Below are 19,909 nucleotides of genomic sequence, written 5' to 3'. Positions count from 1 at the left end.
TGGAAGATGACAGTCACTAAAATAATCCTTCATACTTCTCCCTTCACTAAGATTACTTGGTCAATAAGCTTTGTGTTCAATATGATGTTTTATGTGAACACTAACAATAAATGCACTAATATTGAGCATATGCAGAACCCTGAGTTCAAATCTCACCTTTATCATTATCAATTTGACTTGGGAAAGTTCTTTTACGCATGACTCTGGTTCTTGGTCTGTAAAACTACTACAGACATTCTGAATCTCTTAAAACTCTGCTTCCCCACCCCCCCAAATTAAACTATAATTGACCTATAGCACTGTTAGTTCCAGTGTATTACATAGTGATTCCATATTTCTATATATCACAAAATGATCACAATAATCAAAACTCTGAACTTCTGACCCTTACTTTTAAGGTCCATTACATAAGGAGATTTATAAATGGTACATTATGACTACATTCTGAGTCTGAGAAACATAAGCTTACTCCATCAGAAATATCCAAGAATCAAGTGACCAACTAAGCCACTAATCTAGAATTATGTGATTATGTAGAACTTTTGTGTGGTTACCACAAAATTTACATAAACCATATAAACCAAAGATAATGTATTACAAACCATCATGGCGGTGATCCATATTACAGCATGTCCTATATCATAAGCATTTGTTAAAAATCTTGGGACTAACACTTGACTGCTTCCCACTGGGAGGTTCAGGCTTCTCAGAATTCTTGTAAATATCTTTAAAAAGAAAAAAAAAAGAATTAATAATAAATACTTACAGATATCAAATAACTCATTAAATAACCTAAGTGTTACATATTAGTGTTGCTATATTGAATATATATTCTCATTTGATTGGTTTTTAAGCAAAATGACATACTGTTTAGTAATTTGCTTTATTCCTTAGGAATTTCATATAAATATCTGTACACTTTCTTTAATGACACTCTGAGGTCACAGGCATGTGACTATGAAGCACCCATATCCATGTATTCCAAAATTGGCAAATGAGACTTAAACATAAAAAGGCAAAATGTAGATAACTGTAGTTCAATGTGAAATATTTTGACTACTTTCTGCCTCCCTAAACGCACATAAAATTATTTTTCCTATGCTCTCATTCCAAGCCAAGGATGCACAAAACACAAATATCTTCTGGCTGATTACTCTCCCTCTCAAAATTTTACCATTGACTTTACCCCCTAAGAATCTGCATTTTAATCTGTCATTTAATAACTGTATTTTAATACAATTAGATTTATTTTTTAAATCTGTCGTTAAATATGTCAGATATGGCGGGGCTAAAGATTGGGGAAATTTACTTTTCCTTCTTAGTTTCTATTGGCCAGCAACAGAGAAAGACAGCACAAGCAAAGGCAATCAGAGCATATGCCTTCTGCTGCTCCCCAGCTCTGCTCTACTGTCAGTGTGCACATCAGAACAACCCGGATGTCCCACAACAGCCTTCTTGAAGCTCCACAGATGATTCTACCGCAGGTGAAACGACACCGAATATGCAATACTGCACCTAGAGACATTTTCTAGCTTTACTTACTCTAGGAAAGTATACAATGTGATTTTAAAAGTGGGGAACACTCTAGAAGAACAATCAAATACAGTACACCAAATTCGTTGGAAGGGATGAATGTAATGACACCCTGAATAATAGTGTTAGTACTTTCTAAATTACTTCCTCTGAAACTTATAGTTCATGTCCTGCATAGGTAAGACAAAATAATCAAACATTTATGATAGCTTGATATGATCCAATTACTTTTTGAAAATAAACGATCTATCCTTTAAATTACTTATGTTTTTACTAACAGTCAAAAAATATTTTATGTGGTGCTAGAAATAAGAATACAAAACACACTTCTTAAAGACATAAAGATGATGTCAGTGCTATTGTATATGTTCAAATGTTCTTAATTACCTTTGGTACATAAGGATCCCAATCTATGTACCCTATATTATCTGTAGCCAATCGAGCAAAGAGATTTACTAGTTGCTGAAAGTAAACCAAAAAAAAGACAGTTAATACATTTGTTGTTTTTAAGGGTCACAGTCACACCCCTTATCCATTTATTCTTTTCAGAACAATCACTATGGGCACAACTGAATTTAATACTTGATTTATGACTCAGTTTTTTCAAATCTCCAAATTTAAGTTCTGATTCTCGTCACCCATTTAAAAATCAGTTGCAGTTGAAATGCTTATTCAAAAAGGGAAATGACAAAGCATCATCCACAGTGCAAAGAGAAAAATAAGTTTTAATCAAACACACATGTAGAAAACATCCACCAGGTGTCCAGCGCCATGCGAGTAAGGGTACAAAAGGAAATAAACAACAGGGTTTTACTCTTCATGCATTTCACAGTACAAGTATATACTTTCAGATATTGATAAAACCAAAATAAAGAATATTTTGAAAATAAAGAATATAACCAAAATGAATATTCTACTTCTCTTAGAATACAGCAAATAAAATTCTAAAAAACTGACTACAACACTGCTAATAGCCAATTCTAAAGAACTGAAGTCACTTATCAAATGATCCAATATATTTACTTCCAAACTAAAAAGTATATAAGAAAAAATGGGATACTCACCCCCTCCCACTGTGGGAGATTTTGCACTGAAACCCAAAGGCCAATTAATTCATCAAACCAAAGTCTGAAGAAGAAAAATGTTGTTATGAATAGCAAGTGATTTATAGCAAGTGGTTCAAAGCCAGGTATCCCTTGTATTTTTTTAATCTATTATTCTTACTGATAACTACACAACCTAGAAAAAATAATACTGAAAGTTACAAACTTACTGGAAAAAGAACTACTTTTGTCTGAATATTCCCCTTTCAATTTATTTATGCTAAAAAGAATAATCTCATCAAATTTCTACTTCATTGTTAAATAATTGTCTACCCCTATCTAACACCGTTTACAAGTTTCTCCTTCCTCTCCCGACCTTTTTGCTTTAATGCTTTCCCGTTACTACCTGTTCCTGCAACTCTCCCTTACTCTCTTTTAACAGGCCAACTAGTAATTACACCATTAACTAGCACTACAGTAAATGCTCCATAAAAGAAATGAGCCACAAAGTGTTAGGAGCAATTAAATTATAGTGGTGGAAACTCTCAACTTAAAGAAACATTGGATTGGCCAAAAAGTAACATCTTACAGAAAAACCCGAATGAACTCTTTGGCCAATAGAAGAGAATACAGGGGCAAGAAAACATCTGAATATTATTAACCAATCTTTACAAATGTCAAAGAAATTACAAGTTTTTAATTAAAATTAAAATTTCATAAACATACAGCTAGATACAAAATTTCTGATTTGACTGAAATAAAAGATTTGACATCTCACTATAGAAAACATGCTGGGGGAGTGGGAGGGCTAAGCATGAACCCATAATATACTGATAATTACTATGATCCTTCCAGTCTTTTCTTCATACCTTTTACTTTTTTCATAAAAGTACAATCTAAATATTTTCATTCTTGGGTTTATGATATACCTGTAGTCATCCAAGAAAAAAACAGTTCTTAAAAACAGTGAAAAGACTAGAACAAGTTAAAAAAAAAAAAAAAGACCAAAGAAAAACTATGCTACACATGATGAGGGTTAAAACCAAGGTTTAGAAAAACACTTTTCCCTTCCCTAAACTCTATGCAATTTAACATTTCCACCACTGCCTATTTATTGAAATTTTCAACCCCTTTTTGTACTTATTATTCTTTCTCTCCCAATATCTTAAATTAAAGCCCACATCTTACTTGGCTTGACATACAAGCATTATTCTCTCTTTATTTGCAATCCTATATTTAACTGTTTTAGCCTTCACACACACACTTCAAGTATAAGAAACATAATGGTTGAGTTGATAAATTTTTTACTTATTATTGCTTTAATAGTTTGCACATGTATATACATACATACATATATATATGTGTGTATATATATGCATGTATTCCCTACTATATTCTAGAATTTGTCAAGATATATATATATATATATATATATATATATACTTACTTAAAACCTTTATGATGAAGTTCTGGAGAAAGGGAGGTAGGAAGAAATATTTCAAAATAAGTGATGGCCTTTTGCATCGTTACATCAAAAGGGCACATTAATGGCCGCCATTCTTCTAGCATCTCAGCTGTGGCATCTGCTGGAAAATACCTAATAAAGAAGGTTTTCATGTATCTGATCGTTGGCTAAACGCTCTACATCATTATATGACTGACAAAAAAGGAGGAGAAGGCGAAGATATTCATGAGATAATATCACACACTACCAATGTGTGTGATATTACCAACAAGAAACACACATTTTTACAACTCTAAAATAAACAGCCTATCACACTTAGATAAGATAAATTTTCTTGTCTATGGACTTGAGAAAATGTTATTGAGTTGGCCAAAGAGTTCGTTCAGGTTTTTCTGTAAGATGGCTGAACAAACTTTCTGGCCAACCCAACATAAAGTTGATAAACCTCAGATAAAATACAAAGTCATTCAAATCACCTACAAACTTAAACATGATTGTTGTATTTTTTCATCCTATGTGCTGTGTAATAGCAATAGAAAAAAAAAATGTCTTATCATAGGGAATCCAGTCTATATAAGAAATGTATAATCAGCAAAGTGAGCAAGAGAACATCAGCCCAGGAACCTCTAGGCACCTTAGGAACAAACCATTTACCCTCATTGGACCAGAGGTTCCCAGGTTGATGTTCTCTTTCTCACTTTGCTGATTATACATTTCTTCCTATATACAAGAGAGGATTGGGCTAGATGATCGAGTCCTACAGGCTCTAACATTGTAAAATTCTATGAAATGGGCAGGAGCATCCCTGGGGTATAGAAGATTTAGAAAAATAAAATCTGAAGTGTGCAGACACACACAAAATGAAGGTAAATGGATAAGGAGGACCCATTATCCATTTGGGTATGGAATGGATACCCAAATGGGTAGGCAACTGGGGTTTAAAATAATGAAAAGCATATGAAAATTTATGATTTGGGTATGGCCCAAAAAGTTAGTAAACCCTTTCAAATATACTTGGAGGTTTGGCCTATACATCATATTATTAATCTTATTATATCTTTATACATCTGTGTTATTAGAATCACACTTCTTTCCTTTATGTGAAAAATAAAATTACATTTCTAGTTATTCTTCTGTTGAGTTCATCGAGCATTTATGTACCAGATCATTGTGCAACAGGTTAGAATTAAAAAAATTTTTAAAGGCAGAATATATTCATATATTCTACCTTCAAAGATCTCATACATTGATTCCCCTTCCTAATTTTTCAGAATCAACTGTTAGCCTAGTAATCCAAAACAAAAGCTTGGGCATTCTATGAATTATCTAAGAACCTAAAAACCAGTAAGTACCTCAGTGATGATCAAGTTTCACAAAATGACACTGCTCATTGGTGGCTTATTGAATGACTCAGGTTAGATCTTAAGCCTCTTAAAAGGAGACATTTTATATCTTGAAAATACATTTGCCCAAGACTGAGTAGTGTAGGAGGTCAGCAACAAGTATCTGATCTATAAAATAACTTTAACTCATATTACATATGAGTCATTATGATAAATATACGAATTTCCATTCAAAAGAATTCACTGCATTCATAGCAGAAGTATGTCTTAGAACAGCCTGATAAACAAGAATGAAAAAATAGTTCAAGTCCACACAACTGGACTTTAATTAAACTAAATTCCATCCATATTCATCTTTAAACATAAGAATATGGGATATTCAAAGTCAAATATTTTACTGAAACAGAACACAGTAGAAAAAAACTTATGCGCCATCTTATTATTAGTCATTTTAATATAAGACCTACAAGGCTCATTTTGGAAAATATTTTTGATCTGAGTAACAATACTCTAGGAAAACCTTCCAGATGAAGCCAGTTATACGTACATTATTGCATTCTTACTTTATAATGGGTGACTGACACCCACACCACTTAAAAATTTCTAAATTTATAAATGAAATCTGAAAAGTTCAGTTGAAGAGCTGGAGATGATATGTTGTGCCCAGTGACTAACATCACAATATCAGAGACTAGTTATACCTCTAAATTCCTCTTCAAAGCATACTAAAGATGGGGAAAAGCCCACAGAAACAATAAGAGGCTTTATAAATTGAGAAGCTACTTACGGTCGGCAGCTTTTCACGAGTGTTTTGAGAACATTTTCTACAGAACTGGGGGGAAAAAATCCATTTGATAAATTAGGTTGGTGTATTTTAAGAACACATCTTTAATAAATATCTCTAAGATACACTCATACATTTAGATATTATCTGTGTATATGGAATAACTAATCCTTCTCTTTCATACAGACAAAATTCTAACGATTAACTACCCTAAACTCTGTAATCTACTCCTCCCTTTTGCTCATTCTATGCAGTGAAAAAAAGGGAAGAAAACTAGAGAAAGGGCAAATCATCTTCGATCTTTACAAAGTGGGCAGCAATGACCATATAACTATCAATACATCAAGAAGTATGTTCAGTGGCTTCAAATACTAATTTTAAATTTTTATTAAAGTGCTTTTACATCAAAAAACAAACAGCAAAGTCTGGTGTGCTTCTATCAGCAACTACCAGAAACCAGTTTTCTGTAACCTACTGATGAGAGTTTTATAACCCTCCAAGGCACTTTATTGCGAACAACGATTATCAAAATAATAAGCAACTGCCACCTTTCTGACCAGCTACTTAAAAAGTTAGCTGAGGAACATTAAAAGCTGTAACTTAAAAAAAAAAAAAAAAAAAAAAAAGCTGTAACTTATTTTCCAACTTGTAGGTGGTTCAAGTGAATTTAGGAAAACAACATAAATATTTGTATATGAACTTATAATAAACACTTCTACTTTAATGAAAAGGCTAGTGTGTACTGGTTTAAACACACATCACCAGAATGGATATTTAAAATTTTAACTAGACCACAGTCAAAAGAGGTCAAATGCAAATTAACAAAACAAAGGGTAATTTTGAACTGGAATTTTAAAATAAATGTGTGACTACTTACAATATGATGTATAAAAGTAAAAATAAAACAAGTCCCCAAATCTCAAGAGAAAAAATTATGGGGGAAAGGGGTAACTTTCAGGCAGTGCTTCCACCTGACACTTTCTCATTAAGTTGCTTGAAATTCTTAAGTCCAGAAGTCTATCCAATTTCTCTGAAAGCTTAAGAACTAATTTGCAAAGAAATTCCAAGGAATAACACAAACCAAACTCAACACAAGTAATCAGTGTACTATATAACCAAGAGAGAAAACTATAATTTCATTACTTGAAGCAGTAAGAATCCTCTTTAATTTCAAAAGTACTCAGAAAAAAATTAACTGAAGAGGAAACTGGGTTACAACTCATGAGATAATTCTAAAATAAAAAAGATGACCATACGGCCAGAGAGTCATCGTGGAGCATTTTCTCTGATTATCAAAGAGAGATGTTACCTTCTCTCACAAAAAAAAACTCATCAATTCGGAAACAGAGTTTAACTGAGGGAACATCTAAGTTTGCCTAGTTAAAAAAAAAAGGAGGGGGAGGGGAGCAAACTTCTCTCCAACTACATTTACAACTCCCTGAAGACCACAACTATGATTTTTACTTCTGGGCATTTCCAAAGTGCTTATAACAAGGCTGTGTTCATTTACATATATACATATATTATAAATATATTTATATATTTATTTATTTACAAAGCTCTATAAACATTTTCTATCAGGACAACAAAGAACATCGATCTTTGGATCTTCTTTTAGTTTGGACCAAAGAACCAACTTAGAAACAAATTTTAGAATTCATAGGTAAGATCTGAAGATTCATCTAGTTCCAAACGAAATAAGACATCAACTTAAATGCAGATTTTAAAAAAGATAATTCTAAAATGGTAAACTTATGGTCCAAGGAAATAAGCAGAAGATCTATAATTCTACCAGTTACTAATGTTTGTGTTCATGTTACATTTACTTTTAACTGTTTCTGTGGCAGCTTGTTTGAGAGTACAACACAGAAAACCTGCTATTTTCACTGGTAATTTTTCTATTCTACCAACAAACTTCCATATAATGTCAAAAATGATTCTAGAAAGCAAGTCATAAAAGGCTGCATAGCTACATGTTTTCTCCAGTTCCCTTCACTCTTCAGAAGAATAGGAGGTTAATTATAAGACTTGATAGCTGTCACTTCACTCATTAGAGGAATAGGGTGTGTGGGAATGTGATTTAATTCATCTAAATAAAGTCAGTTTCAACCCCTCCTTATATATAAGGCCTGTGCCATTGGATTTATACTCTTTATCCAGAAAAGGGTACAATCTCTCTAACCTGTGATATCTGTGTAGTGACCTTTTGTGATTCTTGTAATCTCTCAAGATGAAGGGAACAATGTTTCTGTTTAAAAATAAAATAAAAGGTTAAGGCTAGATGCTACTAGATTATATTTCACTAATTTTTAGAGGGAGTGAATAATCACTAAAAACTTTTCCAATTGTTGGAAATTTCTAACACTAAAGTGACAACAATTCAAAACACTTTTTTTTTTTTTTTAATCAAAAGGGATCTACAGAGGGACTAAGTTTTGGGTGGGTTTTCTCATACCCTATTTCCTCTTAGTAAACGCATGTTAGCTTGAAAAGAAAGCCACAGTATATCATGTAATGAATGGTTCACAGCCTGGGCTTAGAGTCAGACGGATCTGAATTTGAAAACCTGTCCTGCTACTTACTAGTAGCGCAGTATTATAGCCTCATATCTATATAAGAGCTGTTACAAAAATTAAATAAGATAATGTAAAGAATGCAGTTACCTGGCCCAGAATTAAGCACAATAAATGTTAACTACAATTATTATTTCATATCTGGCCAAAATAAATTATATTTTCAATCTCCTTAAGAACGAAAATTTGTACTCATTTTGCTTTTACATTTATTCTACTGCCTCTGAGAAGCTATTAATTTACATTTAGGAAATTGCATCAAAATAGGAAAGTCCTTCCCCAGCTGCCACCCTATTTATCAGGGCAGAAAGTAAGTTCTTGTCCCAGTTCTTGAGCTCTTGTCCCAGTTTCAACAAATGACTCTGTGTGAATTTTCCTCTCTGGGAGGCAATTTCCTTATGATGATGTTCTTTATGATTCCGTATGTTAATAAAGTATGCCAAATAAATACTCGAGTACTTAAGTATGCCTTAGGTTAATAAATGCCAAATATGTAGCAGAGAAGCCTGAGGAAAGCCAAAAGCCTTAGCCTCCAGTTACTGAGATAGTGGACTTATATAAACCTGGAGGTTTACGATTCCTACCTCCTTAGCCTTACCTAACTGTCAGGACAATATTCACTTCTAAACCAGAGAAATGTACAGCAAATGACAAATTCAAGATGAGAGTAGTGTGGACTGCCCATGGCCAGAAGTATGTTCAGCTTCACTTCACAATTCTTGGACTAAAATTTAACTTCAGAGTAATCATATTTACTTTTTTATAAATGAACTGGGAAACTATAACCCTGGTATATTCTACATAACTCTGTCTCAACCTCCTTGTAACTTAATATATCAGTTTTTTCCTAAATCCAAACAAATCCACCATCAGTTAGTCAAACACTATCCATCTCATATCTAATCTTACAAAATCTAATACTGCTTAGTTAAATCAGCAGTCATTTTTCACAGCCACTTCACACAAAATTAGGTTTAAGATAATTTTACCTGAGGACAGCCTAAATAAATTATAACATCTTCATCACTGATGTAGCATTAACATGGGTTTTCCATACAATTACTTCAAGAAAAAAGTATGCCTCTATGGCAAGTAAATGTTAAGAAATTGTAATGATTCTGACCACTCGTGTAAAAAGAGTGTGTATAATTGCTACAAGTGATGACAAGCCTGATCAATGTGAACTGAGTATTTTTTAAATTGCTTTAAAAAGAGCAGTTTCTAGAGAAAGATCATTGTAGCACAACTTTTGAAAGAAGCACTATCAAAGTCATTAATAAAAATTAATAAAATCAACCACTTATTCTCTAATTTCCAAATAAAAATAGAATTTTTTAAAAAGCAAATAGAATGTTCCTCAAATACCATGTTAAAAAAATCACTGCAAATACCATATTAATAATCATTGTTTACTAACAAAATAACTGTAAACTATTTTAAATTTCAACAGGTTCTCAGACAAATTACTTTCATCATTTCATTATCATGTTAAATTCTATAGCTAAAGATCATTCTTGAGTTGCTGGTAGTAACTTAAGCTTAGAAATGTGGCTACACATATCAAGAAACCCCCGACAGAGGTTAAGAACATGTCATTTTCATGTGTTGATGGGGGAACAAAGGATTTAACTGTATCTTAAGGATAAGAGCACCAATTCAAATGGTCCTTTGATAGATTTAACAGAGAAAGAAGAAATCAAGAACAAGTACCAGAAAAGGGAAATATCAAATTTCTCCAGAGGCAGATTAATATGAAAAATGAAATAGTTTAATACTGTATTATCCACCTTAGAATACATATAAAAGAAAAATAGATATTTAAATATTTTTTAAAAAGTAAATGAGTTATCTAGGCCCAAGCTACTCATGATGCAAATATGTAAACCTTTAAAACACCAAACAACCCACAAAAACTAAACTGATAGTGATAAGACTAAATAAATGTATATATATATACACATAGCAATTCAAACATGAATTGTCTATGTTCACTTGTAAAAACTGATCTATGCATAATTCCCCCACATTTTGTTAGTAGCAATACCTTTCTTTACCGTGCTGCCTACATTTGTAACCTGTAATATGCTTTTCCAGTTAAGTGTGTGGGACACTGTTTTATGACATAAAATCATGCCCAAATGATTCAAATGCTTCTTTTACAAAGTAAACAATAAGCAGTTCTTAAGTTGCTAGTATCGAGTTCACAACTACCTGGGTTTTTTCCAATTTTAATTTTTCTTTTGAATAAAAAAAACACTACAAATTGTTTCTCCAGCAGAAAGTAAAAACAGATGAAAGTAAAAAGGGTCTTTTGCCACTGAGGCAAAAAGACAGAAAGGAGGAGAGAAGGGGGAGAGGAAGCAAAAAAGAAGAAGGAGGAGAGGACAGAGAAGAAAATAGGGGAAAGGAGAAGAAAGTTTAATAATCCTTGCTTCAAACAATGGAAACAGCTTTTAAAATCATGTTGAAATGCATGGCATTCTAAGCAGTAGTTTCAATAAAGACAAACACATAAGGCACATGAGTTTAAGACTTGAAAGACAAACAGTTAACAAATGAAGCAAGCTTTCACTTTTGATTATAAAAGTGGTATTCTAAAAATAGTTATGAACACATGCAGTCAGCTGACAAAACTGTTTCAAAATGTGTCAGAATACATTTAAGATGAAAATACTCAAAATACTAACTCCAAAAGCATGCCATATTAAAGGGCTCCTTAAGGAATTTTCTGAAATAAAATGTTTGTAAAAAGTCACACTTCTATCCCTGGGCTATTAACACTTGCTATAATATTAAAATCAAGGCAAGTGTGATGAATAAAGTCCAAGAACCAAAGAATCTGAAAATCTTTCAAAGTTAATTGTTGTAACTATATACAGTGTGACCTGAATGGAAATATGGTAACAGGTACTCCTTTCAAAAGGAGAGGTAAAATATGATAATAACAGTAAAAAGTTTAAAGCAAATTAGAGAAAATGAATAAAGAATTAATTACAATTCTGAAAAACTGTTTTAAGTACCATTTTTTCTACCTTTTTTTTTTTTAAACAGAAGAGACATTAAGTTTCAAATTTTGTCCTACAGTGCTGCCTCTCACGAAGAAAGTGCCCCCTCAGAAGCAGTTCCAGGGGCTTCCCTGGTGGCGCAGCGGTTGAGAATCTGCCTGCCAATGCAGGGGACACGGGTTCGAGCCCTGGTCTGGGAAGATCCCACATGCCGCGGAGCAGCTGGGCCCGTGAGCCACAACTACTGAGCCTGCGTGTCTGGAGCTTGTGCTCCGCAACAAGAGAGGCCGCGACAGTGAGAGGCCCGCGCACCGCGATGAAGAGTGGCCCCTGCTTGCCGCAACTAGAGAAAGCCCTCGCACAGAAATGAAGACCCAACACAGCCAAAAATAAATATAAATAAAGAAATTGACACTTTACTTTAAAAAAAAAAAAAGTAGTTCCAGATGCCCAGTGTTCTTTCTGATCCCTTCAAACTGGAACAACACATCATCATTTTTAAAAACAGGCTGGGGCTTCCCTGGTGGCGCAGTGGTTGAGAATCTGCCTGCTAATGCAGGGGACACGGGTTCGCGCCCTGGTCTGGGAGGATCCCACATGCCGCGGAGCAACTAGGCCCGTGAGCCACAATTACTGAGCCTGCGCGTCTGGAGCCTGTGCTCCGCAACAAGAGAGGCCACGATAGTGAGAGGCCCGCGCACCGCGATGAAGAGTGGCCCCCGCTCACCGCAACTAGAGAAAGCCCTCGCACAGAAACGAAGACCCAACACAGCCATAAATAAATAAATAAAATAAACCCAAAGTTTAAAAAAAAAAACCTGTCATCTTTAAAAAATAATAATAATAAAAAAAATAAAAACAGGCTGCATCAACAGAGCTGCACTTCACAATGTGTGCTCCTTTTAGCGGATGCACACAGTCCTGTGTGTAAGTGCTCCAAGCCACTAGGCCAATAGAGTTCATCTTCTTGGAGCATCAGTTTTAGTCAAGAGATACATATGGAAGAAATTTTTACTTATGAAAGCATTACTTAATAAGCCTAATAAAGATATGAATGTTTAAGATAAAATGTAAAAATTCCAAGAAATTTCTCACACCACACCTCTTAAGAAACATCTTTGGGGAAAGGGAAGGACGTAGTAAATGGACAATCTGAGAAGCACTGGAACAGGAAAAAGAATACTGGTTTGGAAACTAAAAGACCTGGATCTTACAGAATTAAAAACAGAAAAAAAGAAAGCAAGAAGTGCTGGACCAGTGGTAAGAAAACAGGAGGGACTGATAAATGAGGCAGGAAACTTTAACTTGCATGGATGCAGGCTAAGAGGACAGCAAATCCATAAGCCTCTAACCACATGCAGGGCGCATTCTGGAAATGTAAGGGACATTTTTAACTATCACAATCGGGGGGAGGACTCACTGGACTTTTAGTGATTAAAAGCCAGCTATATTAGATATCCTGCAATTCATGGAATAGCCCGACTCAATAAAAAATTATTACTGCAAGACTTTCAAATGTCCCAATGCACGGTTATACAGGTTAAAAATTCTTGAACCTAAAAGTTAACTGCTTTAAACATTAACTATTTTTCACACAGTTTTAATAGACATCGAATCTCTAGGAATACAACTAACATGTAAATTGAAGGAAGGCTGTACTTTGGCTGAAAATTTTACCTACGGTTATTCATGATTCCTGAAAGGAAAAGAAAAATTACAGCATAATGGCAATTCCAGTTGCCCCACTTGATTTGCCAAAACCAAATCCCTGTGCATGTGTAGTTTTCATACAAATATGTAACTAAGATTGAAGATTGCTTTAACAGTCTTAGAACCAAGTGTCACTACACTTGCAATTAGCTGATTCACAAAGAATGAGAATGTCAGAGAATTTAATAATTTTGTTGTTAAAGTGCTTCATGTTTTTCTGGAATGTCATCCTTATTTTGGTAGGGCACAAAAGACAAGTTATGTTGTGAAAATTACACATTGACATTGTTTATTTTGGCAAAAGTCTGCTGCACAAATTCTCTATGGCTTCATATATTAATGTTTCTTTTCCTAATTCATCCTTTGCCTATTTCTTTCACATGTAATAATGTTTAAAAATAATGTTTTGTAATACTAAGTAACTACACCATCCCACATAATTACATAAAGAATTACTGTGGGCTTCCCTGGTGGCGCGGTGGTTGAGAATCTGCCTGCTAATGCAGGGGACACGGGTTCGAGCCCTGGTCTGGGAAGATCCCACATGCCACGGAGCAGCTGGACCCGTGAGCCACAACTACTGAGCCTGCGCGTCTGGAGCCTGTGCCCCGCAACGGGAGGGGCCGCGATAGTGAAAAGGCCCGTGCACCGCAATGAAGAGCGGTCCCCGCACCGCGATGAAGAGTGGCCCCCGCTTGCCGCAACTAGAGAAAGCCCTCGCACGAACCGAAGACCCAAAACACAAACAAAAATAAAAATAAAATAAAAATAATAAAGTAGCTATTAAAAAAAAAAAAAAAATCATAAAAAAAAAAAAAAAGAATTACTGTGACACTATGTTATAAATAAGGCCAGCTCACCTGCAATAGTATCTTACTTCTTTTTTTTCCCAGTCAGTAGTCTGAAATTAAAGTTATTTCTCTCTCTCTCTCATCATATTTAAGTAAGTGTGGCCTGTTATTCTGTATCCTAGCACTCGTTTTTATTTCAATGTCCACTAACAATGCTGCTCTTACATTTTCTTATACTTCTGATACAGAATGTGTTTTGACCTTTTTACTTTTAAACCCAAACTTACTTATTATAAGTAGATGCAAAATCTGAATACCATACTATTTGGTTTTTTTAAAATATTTATTTATTTATTTTTGGCCGCGTCAGGTCTTAGTTGTGGCACGCGGGTTCAGTAGTTATGGCGTGTGGGCTTAGCTGCCCCGTGGCATGTGGGATCTTAGCTCCCCAACCAGGAATCAAACCCACGTCCCCTGCATTGAAAGGTGGATTCTTAACCACTGGACCACCAGAGAAGTTCCCCATACTGTGTTTTTTAGCATAATAGTGCATGCATGTTTGAAATATATATTGCTTTATAATAAACTACTTTCCCATTATTTCTTTTATGGTTAAAACATTATTTATATTTATTTTTGAGTGTAGAAAGGTCATGTTATTTATGAATTTCATTTTAGAATAGTTATCTATAGAATACAAAAGTCTATTAGAGTTAAGAGTCACGCTGTAAACCAAGTGAAGATTTCATCAAAGACTTGATGTCTCTTCAAAAGACCAAGAACAGCCATGGTGAAACTTTTAAGGAAGGTTTCCATAACAGCAAGGATGATGTGAAGCTTCAGGAAATGACATGGTAATTAGTATCAAGATGCAGGGGAGGAACTATAAACAATGATTGACACTAACAGTAATAAGCGTTAACAAAATTTCCTGGAAAACAATGGCATCGCTGAAGAGGAAAGCCATAGATATTTATTAATAACGACACAGTACTTAAAAAAAAAGTGGCTGCCTTTGCAAAGTTACACCTGTCAGGGCAGGAAGTGTGACACTTGGTTATAAAGAAGTAAAAGAAATGCTGAAGAAGAAATTACTGAAGGAATAGCTTTCCCTCCCCCATGATTTACCAAAGACTTTCAGAGGCAGTCAAAAAATGAGCCAGGAAAATTTTAGAAAGATAACTGATTTTGAACTCCATTTAAAGGTCCCTGAAATCTATGAAATGGTGATTCTAGTCAAAAGTTCAATGGGCTCAGGACTTCCCTGGTGGCTCAGTGGCTGAGAATCCGTCTGCCCATGCAGGGGACACGGGTTCAATCGCTGGTCCAGGAAGATCCCACATGCCGCGGAGCAACTAAGCCTGTGCACCACAACTACTGAGCTTGTACTCTAGAGCCCACGAGCCACAACTACTGAGCCTGCATGCTGCAACTACTGAAGCCTGCGCGCCTAGAGGCTGTGCTCCACAACAAGAGAAGCCACTGCAATGAGAAGCCTGCACACCTCAACGAAGAGTAGCCCCCGCTCACCACAACTAGAGAAAGCCTGCGCGCAGCAACAAAGACCCAACGCAGCCAAAAAAAATAATAAAATAAAACAGCTTTAGAAAAAAAAAAGTTCAATAGGCTCAGATTTCGAGGTCTAGTCAATCCAGTCTGTTCCATGCTCCCTCCAGCAGAAATAAAACTCAAAAGTAATCTTTCATGTTAAATTTGGGGTTTTCATAATAAATATTAGTAAAAACACACTTGAACATTGTACCATTTAGTTTCATGATGAATTTTGCCATATTTATGGTTCAAATGGGTTTCCCTGTTTTAACACATGAAATCTTCAGGAAATAAATACCTTCTGACCATGTGACTGACTGAAATACCTTCTGACAGTATTTGTGACTACTGTCCAAAAAACAATTAGGGCCTAAGTTCACAATTACCTATAGTTTTTTTTTTCTTTTACTTTTTCCATTTACATCATTTCACTATTTACCTATGACCTAAAAGTCTTTAAAGTCTGCTATCTGCAGTCATTTTCAAAAAAATTCACTTACGACTGCTGACTTAAGTGAGGCCTGAGGATTAATCATGGATTAAATGAACTGAACTGGGTAGACATGTAAACATGTCTAGGATTGAGAGAAAAACCACAGAAATAAATGTTCAAAGACTTCATTTATAAAAGAGAAAAAGGAAAATAATACAGGCATATAAAATGGTGTTCTTCAGGAAATGAGTGCATATGTATATGACAAACAACTCTAGATAATAAGAGGAAACAGCTATTAAAAGTTTAAGAGGGGCTTCCCTGGTGGCGCAGTGGTTGAGAATCTGCCTGCCAATGCAGGGGACACGGGTTCGAGCCCTGGTCTGGGAAAATCCCACATGCCGCGGAGCAACTAAGCCCGTGTGCCACAACAACTGAGCCTGCGTGTCTGGAGCCTGTGCTCCGCTACAAGAGAGGCCGTGATAGTGAGAGGCCCGCGCACCGCGATGAAGAGTGGCTCCCGCTTGCTGCAACTAGAGAAAGCCCTCGCACAGAAACGAAGACCCAACACAGCCAAAAATAAATAAATAAATAAATTTAAAAAAAAAAAGTTTAAGAAAACATTTCCTAAAAATAAACCTCAATCACAAATTTAAGAGTATTTTAAGCCAAACATGCTAAGACTGGGAAAATTAAGAGCTAGATCACAACTGGACAAACCCTTGTTAACAGGGAAAAATGACACTTTGCAGTCAAGCCTGAAATTACTATTAATCAAAAAGGACAGATGATTATATAAATGTTCAGAATAAAAATACAAAACGTACCAAAATTAGAGACCTGAAAGAGTCAGGAGGTGTGTACAAGAAGCCATAACAGCCAGAGATTTATAATCTTATTATGTCTAAACATTACTAGAAAATAACATAAACCAAAGACCGTGCATTTGAATAGTTTGTGCTATAAGACAGTCAATCACTCAAACTGATGCCTCTTTAACTGGGAGTGTGTGTGCTCTGGGATGTGGGTGCCCCCTGGACTAGGCAAAGCTCCTCCTCTTGAAGCATTCATTTTACTTGAAGAATTAAAACACATGTGGATATACTATGAAGAATGCCAAATGTGCATGACAAAATATTAGATTTCAAACAAAAATCTCTTGTTTTCTTTGGCCAGTATGGTGATGTTAGCTGTTAGAGATATGGTGGTGGGAAATTCTTAAGTGCAGCTTCAGATATAGTTTAAAGAGGGCAATAGCTTGTTTTAGGAGTCAAGATACATAAAAATGAGCACATTAAAATGTGTATTTGCTTGCTTATCTCAAGTAACCCAGCATTTCTCAATCATGATCAAACCCCTAAGAGTCCCCAAAAGTGCTCCCCCAAAAGTACTTTAAATTGAAATACTTACTTAGGAAACCAATTTAATCCCAGGTGCTCTGTCTTGGAATATAATATTCTTTCCACCATGTCATAAAGTGGTCTCCAAGGTAACTCCAAGTCATCTCTTGAAAGAAGTTCCTTTTTCCTAATTAAAGAAAGAGTAAATACATGTGTGTATGCTTGCTCAGGGTGTGTATACTACACATACTACACAGGGAGAACAGTTGTTAAATGTTGCTGTCATCACAGTGGGTTTTGCCTTTCCCCATCCTCAGCCACTCACTGGCAAGACATGGTAGGAGGAAGAACAATGCACCGGACTTTTGCTGCTGTCCAAACCTCAAGGGGCACCAGGTAAAAAGAGGCATTAAAATTTGTGCCACCATTACTGTAGATGAGTTTCATACTTTCCCACACTATCTATGGAGTACTTAATGTTTCCCGAATTGTGCTGGGTGCCTGGGATAAGCAAAAGAATAAATGATCCCTGTCTTCTCAAGGATCTTACAATCTACATAAGGGAAGGTAATTAGTATAAATGAAACAATCAGACAATATATAGTTCAATATGTGCTAGAGAAGAGAAGGCTTCATGGAGGAAAAGGAATCTTAATTAAAAGGTTAATTAACACATGTGGTTTAAACTTATGATAAAGTTTTCTGCAATCTTTTTCCAAAATGGTAATTTGGGACTTGATCTTCCTACCAAAGAACACTTAGCTCTCCTCATTCCCTAAAACCTTGAAGAAAAACAAAAAATCTTAGCAGAAATCACAGGAAACTGACTTACTTTAACAAGTTGATTAAGAGACGTGCAAATCCCTGCATCATGCTGATTTCCAGTTTTGGAATTGATACCAGCTCATATAATAATTTGATAAAAAGAACATGATCTTCTTTGCTAAATTTTCTCCCATAAAGTCGAATATATCTGTAAGAGAAAAATCGATACAGCCTTTAAAAATAGATATGGTGACACATTCATGTTCATTGCAGCATTATTCACATAGCCAAAGTGTGGAAGTAACATAAATGTCCACCAACAGACGAATGGATAAAGAAAATGTTTTATATATATATATATATATATATATACACACATACACATACACACACACACACACACGTATATATATATACACAATGGAATATTATTCAGCCTTTAAGAAGAAAGCTGTCATATGCTAAAACACAGATGGACCTTGAGGACATTATGCTAAGTGAAATAAGACAATCAAAAAAAGTCAAATCCTGCATGATTCCACTTATATGCAGTATCTAAAGTAATCAAACTCATAGAAACAGAAAGTACAATGGTGGTTGCCAGGGGCTGGGAAGGCAGACAGGGAGCTATTGTTCAATGGGTATAGGGTTTCAGTCATACAAGATGAAAAATTCTAGAGATCTGTTGTACAACAATGTACGCACAGTTAACAATACCATACTGTACACTTAAAAATTGTTAAGAGGGTAAATTTAAGAGTTTGTCACAATAAAAAAAAAAATGTATTGTTACACTTTAATTTCAAAATTCTTTGATGTCAAACATTTTATCACACTGCACACTCATCACTGTGCAGGAAAGACTTACTCTATATTTTAATTAAGAGATTACCAAATAAGTATTTTATTGACAAAAAACTTATAATTCAGTTATAATAACTGAATTCACATCAACATTTAATGACCAATTATAACACTGCTGTTTTATTTTTGCATGGTTTTAACTGGCCTTTGGACACAGTAACCTGAAAAGAATCCCTCTGCACCCTTTCCTTTATTAAGCAAGTGCTCATTCAGAACAACAATCTACCTAATGACTTGCTAAAACTACTTAAAAACATCATATCACAACATTATAAAACAGAACAAAAGAGTACAGACATAGAAGTTTACTGTTTTAACCACAAGAATCTTCGATGAACGCTTACTGAGAATCCTGAAACAATACAGCGTTACCTAACTTGTACTATTTGTTTCTAGGGATTAACTCATAACTATAATAAAATTATGTTGCTACCAAAAAAGCACAGTATTTTATCTCAAAATTATACGTTTTCAATTTTTTAACTTTAAGGAATCAATGTAATCAAAAGTGTCAACTATAAGCAATTTAAGGAAAAGGTGTCCCAAAAAGCAAGAATGACTAACCATGGCATAGTTAAGGATTCAGAAGTAACTAAAACTTAAGTAACAAAAACTTACTTAGAACAAATTACTGGATACTTAAAATCATAAACTCCTTTGAGGAAGACCATTTTATAGACAAGTACATAATTCAACAGAAGACGCAGCA

The 19,909-nt window shown here is 34.8% G+C and overlaps 1 protein-coding gene across 1 annotated transcript in view; it reads right to left on the bottom strand.

The window, feature by feature from the left end:
• PSME4 (proteasome activator subunit 4) overlaps positions 1-19,909 on the bottom strand; it is a 102,088-nt gene that overhangs the window by 57,285 nt on the left and 24,894 nt on the right. The window contains exons 2-8 of the mRNA XM_059943351.1: positions 18,404-18,544; positions 17,642-17,758; positions 6,172-6,216; positions 4,024-4,173; positions 2,598-2,661; positions 1,921-1,995; positions 603-725 (exon numbers count right to left, since the gene is read on the bottom strand). Coding sequence (XP_059799334.1) covers positions 603-725; positions 1,921-1,995; positions 2,598-2,661; positions 4,024-4,173; positions 6,172-6,216; positions 17,642-17,758; positions 18,404-18,544 — 715 coding nt within the window. The remainder of the gene's footprint in view (positions 1-602; positions 726-1,920; positions 1,996-2,597; positions 2,662-4,023; positions 4,174-6,171; positions 6,217-17,641; positions 17,759-18,403; positions 18,545-19,909) is intronic.

This window comes from Balaenoptera ricei, chromosome 13 (assembly GCF_028023285.1).
Source record: "Balaenoptera ricei isolate mBalRic1 chromosome 13, mBalRic1.hap2, whole genome shotgun sequence".
NCBI lineage: Eukaryota > Metazoa > Chordata > Mammalia > Artiodactyla > Balaenopteridae > Balaenoptera > Balaenoptera ricei.
The sequence above is the reverse complement of the archived record's forward strand: the minus strand, read 5'-3'. Positions and strand labels throughout refer to the sequence as shown.